This window comes from Lathyrus oleraceus, chromosome 5 (genome assembly GCF_024323335.1).
Source record: "Lathyrus oleraceus cultivar Zhongwan6 chromosome 5, CAAS_Psat_ZW6_1.0, whole genome shotgun sequence".
Classification (NCBI taxonomy): domain Eukaryota; kingdom Viridiplantae; phylum Streptophyta; class Magnoliopsida; order Fabales; family Fabaceae; genus Lathyrus; species Lathyrus oleraceus.
In genome coordinates this window covers 193508665-193529725 of record NC_066583.1, presented here as the reverse complement: position 1 = coordinate 193529725, position 21061 = coordinate 193508665, and the positions used below count along the sequence as shown (strand labels likewise).

Here is a 21061-nt window from a genome sequence, read left to right as displayed (position 1 = left end):
ATTTAATAAATTATTTCTTTTAATAATGTTTTTTATCATTTATTATAAAAAATATCTTACATAAACTTACTAGTATAATGCTTATATTGAGAAGTACTATTAGTGTTAAAATCTGCACATAAATTGTTTATGAAAGTGAACTAAGTGATCATATGAATGATTGTGTTTGTCATGCGCAATATCATTTAAATCACTTCATTATTCATTTTATTAGTTTGGCAATTATATAGAAACCCACCTCATCACCATTCCCTTTATTACAAACATAAATGACCAAATTAAAATAGTACTCATGCTGTTATTTTTGGTAACCAAAGAGATCGAATCCCCTAGCTAATTGACCATAAATTATCTTATTATTATTGTGACTTAGCTTGAAAACTACTAGACTGCATTGATGAAAATCTTCATTCCAGTTTGGCAGTGGCCAGGAAAGTTGCATATGAAGTAATTCTCCCCACTTTCTAGCTTGATCTCATCATTCCCTGATTTGAACGTTTCATAACCAGCTGCCGCCGGAGTTTTGCAGCTGGTGTATCCAGCTTTGTCCACAACAACCACATTGTGTATCTTTGAATTATAGTTGAAAACTATAACAATCAATAGAAAAAAAATGGATCACATACTACATAATTAAGAATATTGATAAATTCAATTTAGTCATACCGAGCACATCGCCAGCACTAAATTCTTTTCCATTAGGCCAATTTTTAGTGTTGAAGGTCCATCCCTTTGCTCCACCAACGATGTGAGTTTCTGCATTAATACTTTCAGCCAGAAACAAAAGGCACAATAGTGAAATCATTACAGTCACCATGTTCATAGATGCACTGCCTCTTCCCTCAGACATATTTGATATTCTCAATATTAGTGCAAACTATAAGTGGCTATAGCAAATTTATAAGTGAAATGGTCGAGTTGGTTTGCAAGATTAAGACTTATCCGTTTTTTATAATAAAATTGGTTGATGAATCTGTTGAACTATGGGACCAAAAGTGTTTTTAATATTATGTTGATGGAATATTGAGGATGTACACAGCACAATAAAGACAGATTGTTGGCTTTTCTTTAATAGTTAAGGTTAATTATTAAATTAAAGGTTAAGAAAAGGTTGATTTATTAAATATTTCTTAGTCAAATGAAGTTGGATGCTATTACTCTATATACATGCCGTCAATTATTGCTCATGATGAGACACTATTTTCTAAATATTGAAAACTATTTAACAAATATATAGGACTAAATATATTTACTCCCCATCAAATTTTATTTTATTTTTGTTTGTTTTTACTTTTAGTCTCTATAAAATATTGTTTTAATTTCATTTTTACAGTTTTGTAATGATGATTTTTTTTTGTTTGTTTGTACTTTTAGTCTCTATAAAATATTGTTTTAATTTCATTTTTAGAGTTTTGTAATGATATATTTGTAAGGACTTATAAGAGGCAATGAGTTTCCACCGCTCATGAGACATGTACCACTAGTCTCGAATGAGAAAACATAGAAAGTGACATGTTTTGATAATAATTGGTTCATAGAAATAGTGGGAAATAGCCAATGTCTCCTTAGGAAATGTGAAAGTGACTATTCTTGGTCATACTTGGTCCATTACCCTTTTATTAGTGGTTTCTATTTTCAAGAACCCTAAGTCCAGGAGCCTCTATAAATACATCATTTCTAGAAAGAGGAAGACAATCTGATACACATACATAAAACACCACTAAAATAGAGTCTCTCACCCTCTTAAGTTTTTCCTAACTCCATAGAAACACTAAAGCCTATGGAAACCCCTACAAACCTAGGGTTGGTACACATGTGTATTTTTTAAGCAAGTATAATGGCGCCAACCATGGTGCCTCGATAAAACTGAATCGGGTCACACCTTCCATTATTACCACCACCTTCACCCCTTTCTCACGAAATAGTCCAAAAAAACATCTATGTTTCATGGATAATACCATTGTCGGAGGTTTCTCCGACGGAGAGATTCCTGATCCTCCCGGAGAAAATACGTCAGGAAGGTGTTGGTTGCAAACGTAATATTCCCCGACCTCTCCAAACAGAGAAAATACGTCAAGAATGTGTTCGTTGTAAGACTTTGAACACTCAAAACAGAGGAAATTGATTTTCATTAAGAATCACACTTAAAAGTCTTAACATAATGATTGATGTTATGTGAAGAATGATGACAAAAATGTTTTATATGTGATTGAGATAAAGCACGCAAAATGGTTGAAAAAAGTTAGCTAAATTTGAATCAAGAAAAATATGATTTGGATCAAATGAGAAAAATGAGGTGGAATGAAAGAAATAACATATTTTTGAAGTTGAAGGAAACTTTTTCTTTTCTAAAGTGGACTGAATAAAAGCAAAGTGTGAGTCATTTTAGGGTATTTCGTTCAGTTTGTTACAAACATGTTCCAGGTGCTACTAGAGAGAAGTTGCACAATAGAAGAAAAGTGATGTTGTTGATTGGGTTCTACAATACAAGTGCGTATAAGCTTTAATGTCAAGTCACTAATAAGGTTGAAGTCAGAAGAGACGTCATTGTGAAGGAATCAAAAGTTGGGATCGGAGTAAGTCTCAATCCAACTCTAGTGTAGTGCCAACACCTGAGTTAACTTCTGAAGCTACTTCAGAATTTGAAGGTTCTGAAGATGAGTCTGAATCAGAAGATGATTTTGAAGGTGACTCTGAAGATGAGTCTGACTCTAAAGGTTAATCTGATTCTGATGATGATCCAAACTCTAGTGATCAAGACTCTGGAGGAGGTCGAACTTCTGAAGGTGGATCTTGTGAAGTTGGTCAAGCATCTGAAGAAGATTACGAACAAGTTCAGAGGCCACAAAGAATCAGATAAATGCTAAGGAGATTTACAGAGTTTGACATGTTACAAGATACTGAAGTGGACTATGAGGAAGAAGTCATTCAGTGTGCCATGTTAGTAGACTCCGCACCAGTTAGGACTGAAAAAACTCTCAAGAAGAAAGTGTGGTTGATGGCCATGTAAGAAGAACTTGAGGCTATAGAAAGAAACAAGACTTAGGAGTTGACTGAGATTCTAAAGGAGAAGAAAGCCATCAGCGTCAGATGGGTTTTCAAGGTGAAATTGAAGCCAAATGGATCAATTAGGAAACATAAAGCAAGGTTAGTAGCAAGAGGATTTATACATAAACATGGGTTAGATAACTTTGAAGTGTTTGCGCCTGTAGCTAGACATGAAACAATCAGATTGGTGAATGCCATAGATGCTAATAAAAATTGGCTTCTGATACATCTGGATTTGAAATATGGATTTCTGAATGGTCCATTTCAAGAAGAGGTGTAAGTGTCACAACCTCCTGGATTTATGAAAAAGAATTAGGAAGGGATGATGTACAGGTTACATAAAGCGTTGTATGGACGGAAACAAGCTCATAGAGATTAGAATATGAAAACTTATTCAATTTTTAAGCTCCAAGGATTCAAAAAGTATGAGATGGAGTATGGCATTTATGTTCAACATACTTATGAAGGCAATATGATTCTAGTGTGTCTTTATTTTGATGACATATTGCTGACAAAAAGCTGTTTAGATGAGATAATCAAGTTCAAGAAGGTGCTGATGAATGAGTTTGAGATGTCTGATATGGGAAATATGGTATATTTTCTAGGAATGGAGATTTTGTACTCTGAGAAGGGTATCATTTTGCATCAGCTGAAGTATGGACTTGAACTTCTGAAGACATTCGACCTGACAAATTGCAAGACTGCAATCACACCTCCTGAAACAAATTACAAGTTGGATTTTAATACTGAGAGTGATGATGTAGATGCTATAACTTTTAAACACTTGATTGGCTCATTGAGATATCTTTGTAACACCATACCTGACATCTGTTATGCAGTTGGAATAGTAATTAGGTTTAAAAAAAAATAAAGTAGCCATATTACTAAGCTAATGTCAGGATTCTGAGGTATATTAAGGGGACTTTGAGGTATGAAGTGTTGTTCTCTTCTTGTGTTAAGTCAAAATCAGAACTGATGTGCTATTCAAATTCTGATTAGTGTGGAGGCATAGTTGACATGAGAAGTACTTATGGATATTTCTTCAAGTATCTGGGAGGTGTTATCTTTTGGTTCTTTAAGAAGCAACCGGTTGTTGCATTATCAACATGTGAAGCTGAGTAGATCACGAGTGCTTTGTCTTCGTGTCAGGCTATTTAGCTCATGAGTTTGTTGCAAGATCTGAAGATCAAAGTGAATAAGCCTATGGCGATGACGATTGGCAACAAATCATTCATAAGCCTTACCAAGAATCCAGTTCTGCATGGAAGAAGCAAGCATATTGACACGAAGTTTCATTTTCTGATAAATCAAGTTCAGAATGGAGTGCTAGAAGTTGTATAATATAGTACTCAGAAGCAACTTATAGATGTGTTGACTAAAGCTGTGAAGACTTAACACTTTATCCACCTGAGGGATGAAATTAGTTTTGTAGAATTTAATTAGTGTAGCGGGGTTTTCGTTACCCTTAGGTTTATTGACTAAACCAAAAGTCAACATACAATTTGAGTCGCCACCGCACTTTTATTTGTCCAAAGGAAAGGCTAAAAAGCGAACAAAAGCCAAGTAAGAAGTTTTTCAAATCAAAAACTAATAAAAATGTCAGAGATCTAGGTAAGGGGGTTGGTTATGAAATGGGAAGGTTTTACGCATCCAAAACATCCTTAGTACTCTAAGGGAACCCTTTTGGCAAATATGTGTTGTAGGTTGGTATTTGTGAAAAGATTTGTACAAAAGATTGGAGGGATGAGAGGAGAATAGATCATATTTACAAGTTTGTTGTTTGAATGGATGAACCCATTGCCTACGTACCATCACAAAGGAGGATCAAAACCTCGTAGTTTGGGGTAAAAATCTCAAATATTGGTGAATTGATTTTAATCAAAAGCCTTGAGGTCTTTTGTTATCAAAGGGAGAAAACTCAACCTAAACCAATAATCCACCATGTGAGGAAGGCTTCAACATGCTAGTGAGGGGTTAACCCTATAATAAGCATGGAAGACTTATAATCCACCACTAAGGATGAGGTGAGATTTACATCAACCACTATGATAACTCAAACCTATGGCTAATGTTTCAGAAAAGGTTTTAACAAAGTGGCCATTGGAACCACAAAACAACTTGAAATGGGTTATATTTACAAATTAAGGTTATTTATAAAATGAGGTCAAAGTTGGATTATAGTTTATTTACAAATGAGTATTTATGGAAAATGGTTCTGAAAAGTCAAAGGCTTAAGGCCTAGGTTTCTAATTTGAAATAAAGTCAAAGTTTTGAAAATGATTTTTGGCTTGGTTAGAGTGGGGAGAAGAAGAGAAGGGTTATTCCTAAAGCATACAAAGATGAGAGGGGAAAGATAAAACCCTCGGAGTTCCTTTTCTTGGAGTCATAGAGATGACTCAAGATGCTCCTTTCCTTTGGACTTAGCACACAAACAAGCAATTAATAATTTGAATTCAAGCTCCTAGGATCTCCATTTGGCTTGGCTCTTAACTTGGATACTCATGACAATGGTCCTCTTTTCACAATCTCAAGGTGGGATCCCTAACACACAAAAGCAAACATCAAAAAGTTCACAACACAATAAAGGGAATGGACAAAGAATAAGTTTGGAGGAGAAGTCCTTTTGAAGTCAACTTTGAATTTTAGCATTCTAAAGGCATGAGGCCTAGTTGCTCTTCAACAAAATTTGAATTCTAAAGGCATGAGACCTAGTTGCTCTTGAACTCCTTTAAGCATGGGTAAGTCCTAATTCTAATTCCTTTCTCCTTTTGCATTTGGTCCACATAAAACAAACACAAAGCAATACAAAATAGCAATATATATACACAATAATGGGCTCAAATGAGCAAAAGAAAAATGACATAAACATAAAATATGTGCTCAAGTGAGCAAAGTGAAAATCAATATGAATAATGAGCAAGAAATAAATGACATTAAAAATAAATGGCAAGAAATTAAATGCTCAAATTAAAGTTAGTAGTTAGTGAGGTTATGTTAGCTTTTCATAAGACAATGTAGTGCTATGTTAAGCAATCGTAAGTGGACTAATATAGTAGTCACACCTATCTGAGGCCGATCAATAAAAATATAGGCAAAGAACACAAGTTAGAGATCATGACTAGTAAGCCAAGCTCCATAAACTTGCCATGCCAAACAAAAGAGGAAGGGCCTTGTATTGACTTTTAGTTATTTGATTGACCAAGAAGCAACCTATCTTGGACACAAAACAACTCACTTGATCATGGATCAAGTTGAGTTTGGTTTGGATGAAAGAAGGTTAAACTTCTCATTTGTCAAGACCAACTTCAAGACTCTAACTCAATGGCCATTGATGGAAAGAAAGGGATGAAGATGAAAGGAGAGGAAAAGAAGACAACAATCAAATCCAATTGATAAAATGTGAATCAAATCAACATCAATCAACACCAAGCAGAAGAGAAATGAAGATAACAAGTCAAAGAGTCAATGATATTTTTTGAATTAAAATGAAATGCAAATAAAGAATAAACAACTAAGGTTGAACCTCAAATTCAATTCAAAGAAACTTCAAAAAGTCCAATTAAATTCTCATAGGTTCAACATAGTCAAACAAGCTTTGACTAAATTTATCACAAATTTTTGAAATCAGAAAGTAATTAAAAACAATTAAAAACAATTAAAAATAACATAATATGAATTAAAATCTCAAATAATCTCAAATCAAATAAGAAATTGTTGAGACTATTTTTCATTGGCTTATCATGATCCATAGATGCTATGAAAATATTTTTGGATTTTTCAAAAGTTAGAAAGTATTTTAAAATGAATTAAAACCATTAAAAATCAAATAATCCATGAAAAATATCAAATGAAGTCACAAAAATAATTAAAAATCATAATATGAAACTAGATTTTTCAAGAAATTTTTTGGAATTGGTCTCATATTTTTATGACTTCAAATGAATTTTTAATGAATTTTTGAAAATAAAAGGAATTAACAGAAAATAAATGGAAAATGAAAATAAGTTAAAAAACCACAGCCATCAGATACGCATTCATTAATTGACGTGGCATCTGGCACGGTTCAAATTTGAGGGAACATGGTGTACACATGACAAGCGTGCCACAACATGAATTAAAATAAGTAATCAAAATGGATGCACACGATTAGATCCTGAAATGGAAATCCAATGCCCAAGGAGCAAGACACGTGGTGGTGGTGGTGGAAACCACCGTCTTCTCCAGCGAAGCAATAGAATCCGGCCACATTTGCAGAAAAATAAACTTCAATGAAAATGGAAAATAAGGACATGGAAATGAAGCTCGTGTGATGGAGACCATCACTATACCAATGGATCTTCCTCACTCTTCCTATATTGAGAGAAATGTGAAGGAGAAAATCATGGTGTTCAAACTGAAAGTTCATGAAATGAAGAATTGAAAGCACCAATGGGTTGCCTCAAGTGCGAGGACTTCAGAAACACAAGAATGCTACATTGAATTAAGAGTTCTAGATCCAAAAAGTTTGAATAGATACCTTCAAATGGATGAACTTTTGGCCACGAATCCTTCAAGATCCTTTCTCCTCTTTGATCCTTGAGTGTAATGGAAGTGATTGGCTAAGGAATTTGGCTTTAAAACTCAATTAATGATACTGAATTTCAAGCTCGAAAGTAATGAAGAAAAATGAATAATTCCTTTGGTGAGAGTTAGGATTTCAGTGCAGCAGCATAAGGGATCTCCAAAAGGTTGAGAAATGAGGGAGATCCAGCCTCTATTTATAGCTGAATGTGGCTTATCACACACTTCTCTCGTGTGCATGGAATTTGAACTTTGATGTGCATGGGCCTGTGTAAGCGTGTGGAAGGCCCAATGATGGCTGAAAGAGATTGCTGAATTCATGTGAAGAGCAAATGGACGTGTACATTGGATGGAATGTGCTTGCAATTCAAGTTTCATCATAAAATACCAAAATGCACATAAATGAAAATGAATTCGAAACTCACCAATGGTAAACCCCATGGACTATTATGAGTAATGGTTGGAAATCCCTTGAAACAAGGAACAGAAGTTATGTTGGGAAAAAAATCATTTGGCATGTGCAAATTGATGAAAACTGGCTGTGAAAATTCAAGTACAAAACATGTTCATATCTCTTTGAAAAATTTCACCCAAAAGAAAGCTTAATCAAACCCCTTTGTCCTTATGATACAAGCCTCAAATGGAAAAATCTCCAACATCAAAGTTGTATATCCTTTAAATATAGTCAATCTAGACTCAAAGTTTGCATCATTTGGATTTTTTATGACAAAGTTATGGGCATTTGAAGTTGGGTACTTTTTCAAATTCAATGAATTAGGTCCAAGATGACCTATAATGTTTTGCATTATCACATGTATTTCTTTTAGGATTATGAAATTTTGTCCAACATAACATTTTAACTATTCATCTCAATATTTCCAATTCATTTGGTATCACATCAAAATCATAAAAATTAAGGAAGTTATGCCCTTGGTAAGTTGACCCAAAATTAGGATTTCAGTCAAAATGACCTATAATGTTTTGAAATGAATGATGACCTTCCAAGTTTCAAATGGATTTTTTATGAACATAAAAGTTGTTCATATGTTTCTTAGGAACATTTTTTCTATTGGGGTCATCTTCATTTAGCAAACACATCAAAAGTTATATCTCATTGGTGCTCAGCTTAGTCAGATGACTTGACTGGTCAACTTTTTCAAGGCCAAACTTCCAATCTTGATGAATAAGTGATTGAGGGGCCTCAAATAGGCTCATATATGCATAAAATTATGAGTGAAAGAACTTCCCTTGATTAAATTTGATCAGAGGTTGAGATTGCTTCATGGGCAAGGCACATTCAAAGCATAGTGAAATTAGGGTTTCCTTGGGAAACAATCTTCAAACCCATTGGGTTATCTTGATAAAATTGGAAATTTGAGATACTTGGGAGACATATATGATGATTAGGAGCTTTGGGGACCATTTTCATGCTTTTTGTTTTCTTCATTTAGCCATTGCATTGGGCTTATGAGTCTCCTAGGAGCATTGTGGAGCACATGATCACTTGAGCTTCAAGACAAAAAGAGTTAGTGACATATTTTTGTGCTTTTGGTTAGTAATCAAATAAGAAAAGCGATAATATACAATATAAGCATGCTTGGTGGTCTCAAAACACTCAAATAAATCCCACCCCTAGGGTTAAGGAGCCAAACATGCTATGATCCTTGAGGCAATGCACTTGTGCAATAACATGATGCCATGAGGGATCTTAGGGTCAAAATTTGGGTCTTACAGATGCCCCTATTTAAGGTCGTTCTAGCCGGAGATATGAAGGTTAAAATCTTCATTTCGACGAGATAAAATGAGCTTAAATAATAACAAAGAGACGAATTTTGGTCCCTAAGAGACCTCATGATGCAAATGTATGTATGCAAAATAAAATCTTCATGGTGAATAATTGCCACAAAGGAAAAGAAATCGGGAGAAACTGAAAACTCCATAGGAGTAACACACTCACTAGGGAGACAGAGACTCTGGGGGGAAATCAGGTAAAACTGCGTGAGCAGGTCACGACTTGAAAACTTGCTGGGAGACACGAAGGGATTCCACAGAAATAAATCGATGGAAAGACTCAAGCTGATGCAAAGATGCATGTATTGGGGAATATGCCAATACAACACAACTATCCACAAAGGATACATCGGATAACAAAATCCGGACTCAGACGGAGACGTCCACAAAGGACTCAGCTGAGGAAGAAACAACGAGATATTACCGATTACTGGGTAATAAACTCAAAGAGAGACATGTTATCAACACACCGGTTACTGGGTGGGAAAACAAAACGCTCAGGGAGAAAGAATATCTAAGACCGATATAAGGGTGAGAGATATCAATCATCCGAAACATCTAAGGAGGACCCAAAAGGCGCATCTCAACTCAGGAAAATCTGACTCCACAGGGGACAAAAAGTCATAATAGGGAGCAAAAGGAAGAAACACCAGGGATACCGGTTACTGGGTATATAATAGGTGACCAACCAGGCGTGAATTGGGAATAAATCCAAGACACTCATCATTCGAAAGGAGGGCTGGAAAAGCAAACTCGACTTACAGGATGGGCATTCGATTCTACAAAGGAATACAAATCTTACTCGACTGGGGAAGAAAAGACTTCGACTGAAGAGCGCATGAGATACCTTATCTACTACCGTTATATGGGTAAAACGTAGGTAACATACTCTCATGGAAGATTATCCACAACCAGTTAATGGGTTAAAAAAGGATAAATCGACCGAAAAGAAAAGGACATCGGGATACCGGTTACTGGGTATAAAATGATGACCAATCAGAAGGAGAAACAATCATCACCAAACAAGGATAAATGAAAGATGACTCGCTAGGGATAAATTGCCTGACAAAAGCAATTATCCAAGAGATATATCACCGGTTACTGGGTGGTATACTCAAAACGAAGGAATATCAATACCGGTTACTGGGTAAAGATAACCAACAAAGAGGGGATTACATCTACCGGTTACTGGGTAGAAAACCACAGAAATAGGACTTACAACTACCGGTTACTGGGTAGAAAGCCACAAAAATAGGACTTACAACTACCGGTTATTGGGTAGAAGGTCACAAAGTCCGCTGGGGAAAGGGATGAACAATTACTGGTTACTGAGCAATTGAACAACTGAACCACAGGGAACTACAAGGGATAACAAGAAATAAAATCAATCCAGGAACAAACTAGAAAGACACAATCAAACAAGACTCAACCCGATGAGGATATAACTCAGGGGAGTAATTCCATCCTGATACACAACTGGGGAGGAATTTGAAACAACAATCATCCACGAGGACGTAACTCAATGGGGAAGAAAGAAGAAAAAACAAACACTTTCTGCCTATGGGGGCTGACTCTATATGGAAAGATCAGACACAACCATCTGCTTGGGGAAGAACATTTCACCAATAGCAGGAGATAACAAACAAAGATATATGGCAAAGAATGCAACATGAATATCTGAATGCTATGATTATGCATGATTTGTGTATGATTAATGCTGACAAACAGACATATCTAACACAAACAAGTCCAAGAATCCCGAATAGACACTCGGAAAACGTCTCGACAAGACGGGGAAGCCCACTAGAGAACTCAAGCTTGGGAACAACCCGAGAAGGATGAAAATAAATCATCAGGGATATCAAACCCTATCCCAAAGCTACACTCGCTGAGGATACAAAGAAGATGTATCCAGGAGCAGCGAAAGAAGACAATCAAACAGAGAACTCAACTCTGATGGGGATCAATTCTGGAATAAGAATGAACAAAGGGAAGACTTTAGCCACTGCTGGGAATAGGCAAAGTCGAAGCTTCCAACTGCAAGAGGTAACACTTTGCACTGGAGAAGTCTTCCAGGAGCAAACAATCCTGTCATAAGGAAGATGCAGAAAATCCATCGGGGAGTTTCCATCAACTCTCTTGGGGACAGGAAGTTAAAACACAATAAGATCCGTCAGAGAAGAAACTCTACTGGGGGAAGCTTATCAAGGAATAATGTGAAACTCCGTGGGGAACAACCACCAACTAGATGTACACCAATCAAAACACTCCCTTCTATCTGCTGGAGAGGAAACTCTACAAAGGGGAAAAACACCATTTTGCTCCACTGGGGAAGGAAATAAACATCTTCACCACCAACTCTCATTGCTAGAAGAAATCTTCAGACACGGAGGGGATACAAACATCAAGCTCTGATCTGGCAACCCTACTGGGGACACGCTGCAAATGCTCTCGAGGGAACTACCCTGGCTGGAGAGACTGGAAATGGATCCACCATCCACAAGCAACATACCGGGGATACTTCCTTTCAAAAATGAAATGGGAAATAAGCCCTCCATCAATTGCCGACTCCACTGGGTAAACAACTATCACATGCTTACTCTCCTGGAGATTCCTACTCAGGCTGGGGAAAGACAAACTTCCTCGTGAGTAGACAGTCAAGACAAAGAATGTTCTCCACTCAAAGCATATCAACTTTCATCAATCTATAAGGGATTTTTGGTCAGTCCACACAAGGGATGACAACCATATGATAAAACACCAATGCTAGCGCCAGATTCTCTGGGAAACTGATGATGTATCATTCTTTCTGTGCTTACTGGGGAGACAACTTGAAAGTTGATGAAGAGGATATAAGAATGCCAGAATATGAACAAATGTCTTACCCTTTGGTGATCATACTATCCTTGGGAAAGCACTGAGGACATTCCTCTTATCCTTTTAGTCATTGTGAATGTTCACTTTGTTTAAAAACAAATTATTCATGAAAATTTTATTTGTTTAAAACAATGATATTCATCAATTAAAACATGCAAACGTTTGTTAAACAGAAACAAATAAGAGTGCAAAGAATTGGAAAAAGGATCTAATTTATTTAAAGGAATGGTAGTCCGCAAATGGCGAGACTCCATGGATCTTTACAAATTTGAAATTGGTGATATACATGGAAAAAGTGCTACATTGAACATAATGACCGTTTCTCCACCAACTCTGAATCCACTATATTCGGAGCTTCAGTTGACGATGGCTGAGCGAGAATCTTTGACAGATGACAGTTGTAGAACAAAGTCTTGTCAGGATGCAGTTACTTGCCAAATCCCTAATTTTTGCCTAGATTTCCCCAGGGTGAGGTACTCAATCTAGCGGGATATATATATATATATATATATATATATATATATATATATATATATATATATATATATATATATATATATATATATATATATATATATATATATATATATATTCATTTTTTTTCATGTCTCTAACTTTTGCCTGGATCGCCCTTTCGAGTTTTCAATCCACCGAGACGCTCATTTTTGCCTAAGCCTCCCTTTCGGGTTTTCAACTTAGCGAGCTATTCTGTTTCTATTTTTAGGCGAAGTATTTCTTGACTGCATCCGAATTCACAGGACGAGTGAAATCCTCCTCATCCATAGTTATGAGCAACAAAGCACTGCCTGAAAAGGCTCTCTTAAAAACGTATGAACCTTTATAGTTTGAAGTCCACTTGCCCATTGAATCGGGCGCGAAAGACAAGACTTTCTTGAGCACGAGGTCACCTTCTCGGAACACACGAGGCTTGACCTTCTTATCAAAGGCTTTATTCATCCTTTGCTGATACAACTGACCATGGCACATGGCAGTCAATATCTTCTCTTCAATCAAATTCAGTTGGTCATAACGACTCTGAACCCATTCAGCCTCAGTCAACTTGGCTTCCATCAAGACTCTCATTGATGGGATCTCGACCTCTACGGGGAGCACAACCTCCATGCCATATACAAGGGAGAAAAGGGTTTCCCCTGTTGAAGTGAGGACGGATGTACGATAGCCATACAAGGCAAATGGCAGCATCTCATATCAGTCCTTGTAGGTCACAACCATCTTCTGAATGATCTTCTTGATGTTCTTGTTAGCAGCTTCAACAGCCCCATTCATCTTGGGTCTATAGGGAGAAGAATTATGATGTGTAATCTTGAACTCGCTACACAACTTTTTCATCATCTTATTGTTCAAGTTAGACCCATTATCAATAATGATCTTGTCTGGCTCACCATATCGGCATATGAGTTGGTTCTTGATAAACCTCACAACCACCTACCTGGTCACATTTGCATACGACGCCGCTTCAACCCACTTGGTGAAGTAATCAATGACTATGAGAATAAAACGGTGATCGTTTGACGCCTTAGGCTCAACCATGCCAATCATGTCAATTCCCCACATGGAGAAAGGCCATGGTGAGGAAATAACATTCAGAAGCGTCGGGGGAACATGAATCTTATCCTCATAAATCTGACACTTGTGGCATTTCTTCACATATTTGTAGCAGTCAGACTCCATTGTCAGCCAATAGTAGCCTGCTCTCAACATCTTTTTCGCCATGGCATGTCCATTGGAATGAATACCAAATGAACCCTCATGGACTTCAGTCATTAACAGGTCTGCTTTGTGTCTATCCACGCATCTGAGAAGAACCATGTCAAACTTTCACTTGTAAAGCACATTACCATTAAGGTAGAAACTGCCAGATAATCTCCTCAAAGTCTTCTTATCTTTAACAGATTCCCTAGGCGGGTAAGTTTGACTTTGGAGGAAACACTTGATATCATAATACCACGACTTATCATCTTTCACCTCTTCAACTGCAAACACATGAGCTGGTCTATCTGTAACACCTCAAAATTTGCCCTCCTCTCTTGGGACTAGCTAGCATATTGCATTGCATTTCTTAGGTCATTAGGCATTGCATATTTGCATATCATGTGGCAACAAGCAAGTCATCCTCCTAGGTCTTGATCAGAAGATAAAGAGGTCAAAAGATTCAAGTTGAGGGTTTCATTGAACTGATCACTAATCATCTGAGGGTTTGTGATTCAAATTAGGGTTTCCTGGTGCCTCAAGGAGGTTGAACTTTATCTTATGGGAAGTGGTACATCATCATCATCATGTTCTTGTCATCATCCAAGAGATTCATTGCTTGATCAGATACCTTGGGATTGGGGTTTTGACCTCTGGTCAACCCTAATCATCTGCATGGTGCCATTCAGGGCTTGTCAAGGAGATGGGGTTTTCAATGGATATGGGGATCATCATATGATTATATTGAGCTTATGGAAGCTAGGGTTTCATCATTGAGCCATTTCATCAGGAGTTTGAAGCTCAATACCATCAGTGCATGGCAAATTCATCTATCAGTCAACAAAAGTCAACTGTGGTCAACTGTGCCTGAAATCAAGGATTTGGAGGTGGGAGAGAGTTAGAGACACTTCATTCATGTCTAAACAAGTTTCATTTGACATTTCAAACATCAAGAATGAAGAAAATAAAGTCAGATGGAAACTTTCCAAAAATAGAAAGTGACTTGTAATTCAAAACTGCCAAAAATGGAAAGGTTTTCTCCTTAAAATTACATGTCCAAAAATACTTCAAATGAAATTTTGTCCAACATGAAAGTTGTATATCTTGCTCTCACCTTTCCAAAAAGTCCAAGAACATGAATTTCTCATTTGTGGTTGGCAAGTTATGGATTGATCATTATCCAAAAAAGTTGAATTTCAAAGGTGCATAACTTTTGATTCACAAGGCCAAATGGAGTGAGGTTTTTTTGAGCAAAATTATTTTGATGTCCTCTATCATAATCCATCATCACATTTCATCAAAAATCATCACACAAAAAATGCATTTTTCAAGTGGACTTAATTTGAATTTGGAGGAAAAAAAGGTCATTTTGAAAATTATTCACTGTTTTCACATAATTCCACTTGCATTGGCCTAGAAACCACATTTCTGATATGAATTGGTACAGAAACCTGCACTGTTACATTGATTTTCATGTGAAGGGTGAATTGGCCAAAATGCTAAAATGCACCAAAACTTGATTTCACTTAAACCATTGCATTTACACTAATTAGGATTAACAACATGTTTAACATCACATATATAAACATAATCCTAACTGTTTTTTGATTAACCATAACAGAATTGTGAATTCTAGATCTAGATCTCAAACTTTTTCATTTTTCTCTCAACTTGCTTCATCAATTTTCTTCATTCTTTTTGCCTTGCCTTCGATCAATTCATCATCTACATGCATTTTGGAAGCTAATTGAAGCAAGATTTCATTCTTTTCAAGCTGAATTCGTGGACTGTTAAAGCAAGCTTCAACAATGGCAATTCAAGATTTGAGCTAAATCGTGTACAATCAACATCAAAGCTTTGTTTCATCCACTCTTACAAGCATCAAAGCGCATCTGTTTTCACGTTACAAGGCCAGAAACGCACGAATTCATCATTGTGCTTCAATTAAGGTGAGTTTTCGAGTTTGATAATTCATGAAATTGTTTGATGCTTCTTGTAGATCTTTCTTAGTAGATCATTCTGCACTTTGTTCCATTAAATTTGGTTGAGAAACGAACAAGTTATGTTGATTTGAAGTTTTGTGCTCAAATATGTTTTGATTCGATTCTCTTAAATTAGGATGAATTAGGCTTAATGAATGTGATATTGTTGATGTACGTTGTGAGACCTTTCCATTGATATAAGGTTTGTGTGATTTGGTGAAAAATTGTTCATGAGTGATGAATGTATGAAGAACATGTATGAAGGTTTGAAAAATTTTCCAGAAACGCACTTTGATCCATAATTTCGCGTTTGACTTGTGGTTATGTGTTTGCGCGCGCTCCAATTTTAAAACCAGACCTGCTTCGATTCCGCTGTAGTGCAATTCTCATTTTGCCTTTTTCAATTTATTTTCATTATGCTTCATATGTTCCACATGCCATTCCATACATTTTTTTATTTTTCTTCCAATTGAAAAATTCATAACTTCTTCAATACTTGTCCCAATAATGTGAGGTTTTTTTCATAGTGGTCCTTGTAATCTGTAGAATTTAATGATGATTTTTGCAAAAATTGTGCATGTGTGGATTTCTGTTTTGCCTAGGGATTGTTTAGATGTGTTCTTTTTTGCACATTGCTTGGTATTTTGATCATGAAATGATGATGCTTAATTGGAAATTCCTGAAATTTTGTGTGCATGATCTAGACATCTTAAGGAGAATTTTGGTATGTATTTTGTGATTTTTGAGTTCCTGGATTGTGAGATATGCTATGATATTTGGAGGTGTGACAATTTGTGTCACACCATTTCTTGTGCAACTTCATGATTTTTGTTACCATGCCATATGAACTTGAAATGAGCTGAAATTTTGCATGTTGATATTTCTGGATGTTAATCTAACATGTGAATTTTTGTGGAATTTTTGAGTGCATTTCCTATTTGTTTGGTAATTTCCTTTCTGTTTGACCAAATGTGGACTTTTTGTGAGTCATGTTTTTAATTGTTTTGTGAAATTCTTGATATGTATTGGATGGACTTGAAATTTTGTGGAGTGATTATAGACACATTGAAGTTTGTCATGGTTTTGGTTTGGTGCATTTATCATGTTCCTACTCTGTTTTGTGCTTGCTTGAAGTTGATGCATGATTTGGTGCCTTGTATGAGCTTAGTTGAACATGTTTTGACTTAGGGATTTTAATTGACTTGCTTCCTCTTGCCCAAATGACTTGAAATTTGGTGTGATTATCCTTTATTGAGTTCTGGTTTTCCATGAATTTTATGGAGATTTATTGAATTGTTTTCGTTTGGATTTGGATTGATGCATTCTGTTTGGTCCAATGAGCTTTGAAATGACATGTTTTGCCTTAGATGCTTGGTGAAATGAAATTGGTGTATGATATGAACATGAGACCAATTGGACATGACTCTAATTTGATTGAACTTGATTTTTGATAAATTTCATGTTCTGTTTTGAACTTTTGCTTCCTCTTTGACCCTAGGCTTTGTCCTAGGGGTTTGCTTCTCATGTTTGAAGTGTGTTTTCAGGACAAAAGGCAAATGGCATGGAGGAATTAATTCACTTGGTTTTGTCGCATCGCGCGAAAAACCGGCGGGAAAACAAGAACAACAGAGCCGCCACCGTGCGTTATTTATCCCAAAAGAGGGAAAGGAAACGCTCAGAGTAAACCTGGAAAAGAACATGGTCTCGCGACCAAAGAGTATGGGTTCGGGAGTCGGTTATGCGAAGGGAAGGTATTAGCACCCTGTAAGACCCCAATTTTGGGCCCTAAGATCCCTCATGGCCCATATCATTCATATCATAACCTCAAGGATCATTGCATGCCTTTGTCCCCTTCTAGTGGGTAGATTGCCTTGTGGTTTTGTTTCTTGATCACCAAGCATACTTTGCATTTGTATATCTTTGCTTTCATATGTTTATCATTCAAAAAAGTACAAAATTATTGTCAGTCTAACCTTGTTGCTTGCAGTTGAAGCAATCATCAGCAATTAGGTCAAAGTCAGTCATTGATCAGTCAAAGCAATGGATGATGGCCATTCTTGTGGAATTTGGGCATCATGATCAATAATCAAAGGTTCATACATCTTGAGACATCATTTGAAGTCAAGGTCTCAAGGATTTAGGGTTTGGAAATCATCAGAAGAGAATCAGTCAGTCCAAAACCCTAGAAAAGTCAAACTTGGTCAACAGTTGATTTAATCAGAGATTTGATGGATAGAATTGATTTGAAGAAGTTCATTCATGCTTGTATAAGCCTTATATATCATGTTCAACCTCATCATGGAAGAAAATCAAGTGAAATCAGAAATTTTCCAGAAATAGCAAGTGGACCTGTAATTTCAACTGCCAAAAATGGAAACTTCTTGATCTTAAACTTACATCATGATACAAGCTCCAAATGAATTTTTGCCCAACATGAAAGTTGAAGATCTTGTCTTCCCATTTTCAAAAAGTCCAAGAACATCAAAATCCCATGTGTGGTTGTCAAGATATGATCAAATCATTTTCATCAATTTTTGAACTTCAAAGGGCCATAACTCTCAAACCATAAGGCCAAATTTGGTGGGGTTTTTTTCCTACAAACCACATTTTTCATCCTCTTTCCAAAAATATAAATTTCATGACCTAAAACCTTGCCAATCAAAATGGCATTTTTGGACCTTTTGCATTTAAAATCAAAGTTTGACCAAACTTTGACTTTTTGAGTTTTTGACTTTTTCTTGATTTGGTCAATTGGGAAATGTTCCATATCACATTTGTGATTTGTTCCAAGCCATAAACCATCATCATACCACCTTTACACCTCATTTTGACCAAAGTTGCACAAGTTGTTATTTTTGCAAATTGGAGCATAAGAACAAAGCAAGGTACAGCCTTCCATGTATAACCAAAAACAGCACAAACATACAGTCTGTACAGCCTGTGCCCAGCCCAATTCGCAGCAGCACACACCCCCATTTCCACTTATATGCAAACTTGGCAAAATGCATTTTTGATTCATTTGAAGCAAAGCCAGTACAGCCTTTTCATGTACAACCAAAGTAGCATTTTACATAAGTCTGTACAGCCTGTCCAAGCCCATAATCGAGCAGCTCATACACCTCCTCATTCACTTGTTCCACAATTAGCAAAATGTGCATTTGGTTGTTTTAACATAAGTAGGATTAGGCATCTCTTAAACCAACTCTAAACAGCCACATATAAGGGCATTTTCCTGACATTTCAACCCTAGTTTTCAGAGCCTACACACAGAAATTCCTGACTTCATTCCTTCTTGCATTTTGGCATTTTCGAGATTCCTGCACAAACCACCAAAAATCCTGAACAACCTTCATTGTTCCATGACCTAGACAGTATTGGGAAGCTCATTCAAGCATTACTCATCACCATCACAGCCATCTTCTCACTCTGTTTTCCTCATGTACATGAAATGGCAACTTGAGATTTGAAGGTTTCCAAGTATTCTCGAGCTAGAAAAGCATCATTATCCAGCACTACAAAGCTCAAAGACCATCTGTTTCAACACGACACCATCAATATCTCACTGCATCTTGAGTTGCTTCAAAACTAAGTAAGTTTTCGAACCCCTTCTTTTGCCATGCCATGATGTACTTCTGAAAGATCTTTTTGAGCTGTTTCTAATGAACTAAAGCATGCTTGATTTGGTTGTGGTTTGGCCAAGAAATCTTGAGTTTCATTTTAGTGAGCATATGCATTTTCCATCGATTTGCTTTGTTGAGTTTGATTTGTTGAAATTGCATACCATATTCTTGCTGCTGGAGGTTTAATGATGCTATTGGCATGTTTGGTTTCATTTTTTGGGCACTTTGATTCTTGGTGATTTTGCATGATGCTGACCAATGTTGCTGTTTTGCTGTTTTTTTGAGCTGTTGAAAATTCCTTCGATATGCTTATGCTGTTGTTGATGGATAACGCATGAGGTTGTATGTTTGTTTGAATCATGTTGTTGATGCTGTCTTTCATGATGATGATGTTGAATACTGTTGCATAACTCTGTCCAGAAAATCTCATTAGTGTGTTTATGCTGTTGGTGATTGATGTTAATTGATGTTGGTTATTGCATGAGCATTGAGGCTGGTTAGGTTTATTTTATTCATGGTTGATAAAAGTTGCTATTGACTGCTTGCTAAATCCATGATGATGTATGTTTGTGCTAAGTCATTTTGATGTTGAAGAACATGTGCTGCTATGCTGATTGTCCATGCTGTAAACTGGTGATGAATTTATGCTGTTGTTCAAACCATCCTGTTCAGAATTTCATGCTCATGTTGTTAGTTGTTGGATGATGCTGCCTGTACTGAATGCCATGATACCCTGCTGCAGTGTTGAAACATGTTGTATGCTGCTGTTTATTTTGAATGTGTGATTGGTGATGAACCATGTTGCTGTTGCTGTCAAACCATGCTGCCAAACCCTAATGCTGTTTATATGCTGTCGTGTACTTTTGTTTTGTTTGACATGATGCTGATAAACATATGCTGCCATGCCTCTTGAATTTTGGTTGAGAATGCATGTTGATGATGAGCTGGTTTGGATTATATGATGAACATGAGTTATTGCTGCATAAATCTTACTGTTGTCTTTTACATCCTAAGGCCTGTCCAGAAAGTTCATGAGAATTTGTGTTTGGTTGTCACTAAATGATGCTGTCTGAACTCCATTGCCTTGTTATTGTGTGGCTCGTTTTAAAGTGTGTTCTAGGATGTTGAACTTGCATGAAGTAACCATATGAACTGCATTTGATTGCTGTTGTTTGGTTCGTTATTTGAATGATGATGTTGAATACCAATGCTGTCAATGCCCTGTTGTTTGAGAAACCTTTAAACTTGCTTGCAAAATCCATAGGATTGATATTTGGTTGATGTTGGTTGTGTCAAATTGCATGATGAACATTTGTTGCTAAAACCATGTTGCTGTTGTGTTTTTGCTTGTTTGATGATTTTTTTTTAAACATGATGTGCACATGATAATGATGGTTGTTGCTGTTGTTTTAAAACCAATACCCTGCTGTTGCTTCCAAGCCAGGCTGCTAGAGCCATGTTGCTGTCTTGAAC

The 21061-nt window shown here is 36.5% G+C and overlaps 1 protein-coding gene across 1 annotated transcript; it reads right to left on the bottom strand.

The window, feature by feature from the left end:
- Positions 1-275: 275 nt before the first annotated feature.
- Positions 276-999, bottom strand: LOC127087800 (basic blue protein). The gene is made up of 2 exons (XM_051028726.1): positions 667-999; positions 276-590 (listed from the first exon to the last, which is right to left on the bottom strand). The coding sequence occupies exons 1-2, from the start codon at positions 848-850 to the stop codon at positions 385-387; spliced, it is 390 nt and encodes a 129-aa protein (XP_050884683.1). The 5' UTR covers positions 851-999; the 3' UTR covers positions 276-384.
- Between the last annotated feature and the right edge of the window lie 20062 nt (positions 1000-21061).

Excerpts from the sequence above, each read along its gene's own strand:
- LOC127087800 (XM_051028726.1), bottom strand. The coding sequence starts at position 850 with ATGTCTGAGGGAAGAGGCAGTGCATCTATGAACATGGTGACTGTAATG. Across the intron at positions 591-666 it reads TAGTGCTGGCGATGTGCTCG|TTTTCAACTATAATTCAAAG; the intron begins GTATGACTAAAT and ends TGATTGTTATAG.